This window comes from Populus euphratica, unplaced genomic scaffold, assembly GCF_000495115.2.
Source record: "Populus euphratica unplaced genomic scaffold, PopEup_1.0 scaffold3664.1, whole genome shotgun sequence".
NCBI classification, from domain to species: domain Eukaryota; kingdom Viridiplantae; phylum Streptophyta; class Magnoliopsida; order Malpighiales; family Salicaceae; genus Populus; species Populus euphratica.
The window spans coordinates 341-2021 of NW_011504146.1; the positions used below are offsets into that span (position 1 = coordinate 341).

At 35.9% G+C, this 1681-nt stretch overlaps 1 protein-coding gene across 1 annotated transcript in view; it reads right to left on the reverse strand.

Annotated features, from left to right (window-relative positions):
- Positions 1-261: 261 nt before the first annotated feature.
- The window catches only part of LOC105120012 (octanoyltransferase-like), a 2679-nt gene continuing 1259 nt past the window's right edge, over positions 262-1681 (reverse strand). The window contains exon 2 of the mRNA XM_011018204.1: positions 262-1119. Within this exon, the coding sequence (XP_011016506.1) occupies positions 397-1116 (720 nt within the window). The 5' untranslated portion in view covers positions 1117-1119 and the 3' untranslated portion in view covers positions 262-396. The remainder of the gene's footprint in view (positions 1120-1681) is intronic.

Here is a 1681-nt window from a genome sequence, read left to right on the forward strand (position 1 = left end):
ACGGCCTGCGTTCTCAAATGCCTTGTACCCTATATTGCCTCCAATCACGCTGACAACCTCAAAACATAATAAGAACTTTCTATTGAATATTCTACTTTCCCTGTTCCCCATTCATAAAAATAATTCAGTGTCCGCAGTTCTTAATGCATTTTGAAAAAACAATAAAATATCCTCAGGTGTTGCAAGACTATTCTGGTTGTCACTCTCTTGATATAGACAAGATATGTCACTGTAGATAGCTAAATGGATTCAACTTTCACAAACACGAAAAATCTCATATTGATTCATTTCATGAATAATAAATCATACAGAAAAAGGTTTACATAATTTATTTTTTAGGCATATAATAGCTACATGTCATTTAGTTCTCATTACATACAAAATACTGAAGCATTATCAATCCACGTGTCTTTCAGGTTTTCCATTATCTAGCAATGTTGGCTCTTTTTCCTTCCAAATAAGATTATTGAAACCAAATATTCTTGCAAAACAAGAAATCAACTGCTCATGAATTACTTCTTCAGAAGGAAGCACAGTACCTGTCTCCCTTCTCAAAGATGTAACTTCTTTATCAGCAATCCCACAAGGCACAATGTGCTTAAAATAGACTAAATCAGGATCAACGTTGAACGCCAATCCATGAGAAGTGATTCCAGATGATATGCGAACTCCAATTGCCCCAATCTTTTTATCTCCAACCCAAACACCGGTCTCACACTTTTTTCCAGCACAAGCTTTCACACCATATTGTGACGCCATATCAATCATTGTTAGCTCAAGTTTTTCCACATACTTCCGAGCACCAAGTCCAATGTCACGAAGAGAAATGATGGGGTATAGGATGGCTTGATGAGGACCATGATATGTAATGTCCCCTCCTCTTTGTGTATAGGGAAGTTCAGCTCCTATCTTTTCAAGTTCAGGCACAGGGATCAATAAATTATGATCAGTGCGCCGTTTGCCAAGAGTATATGTAGGAGGATGTTGCAGGGACAGAAGCGTATCTGGAATCTTATGAGCTTTTCTATCACACACCAGCTTTTCCTGCAGCTTAAGTGCTTCCAAGTAGTTGACCTTACCTAATTTCCAAACCTCAAGACTTCGTGGAAATATCATTCTCTGCAAACCGAGAAATAATTAATCCCTATTCTTATCTTATTCTCACATGGCATCATTGTATTATAATCATATGGTACTATTGCACCCCAAATAATAGAATTAGATTTAAAAATTAAAAAAGCGAAAATTCCCATGTACATGGACATGCAACTTTAGCTAAATTCATAATTCTGGGTAGAAAAATCAACGCTTTGAGTATGAGGTAAAACAGTAAGAATTTTAACTGTCAACGGCAAGCACAAAAACTATCGGTAGGTAAAAAAAAAAAAAAGAAATTCAAAGACGGCAGCACCAATTTTTGTTTGCTAGTGAATGAGACCATCAATTAACTCACAGAACCTAGGAGATCAAAAGGAAGGGATATCAACGTCACAATAAAAATTAAAAAAGCAAAAATTCCCATGTACATGGACATGCAACTTTAGCTAAATTCATAATTCTGGGTAGAAAAATCAACGCTTTGAGTATGAGGTAAAACAGTAAGAATTTTAACTGTCAACGGCAAGCACAAAAACTATCGGTAGGTAAAAAAAAAAAAAAAAAATTCAAAGACGGCAGCACC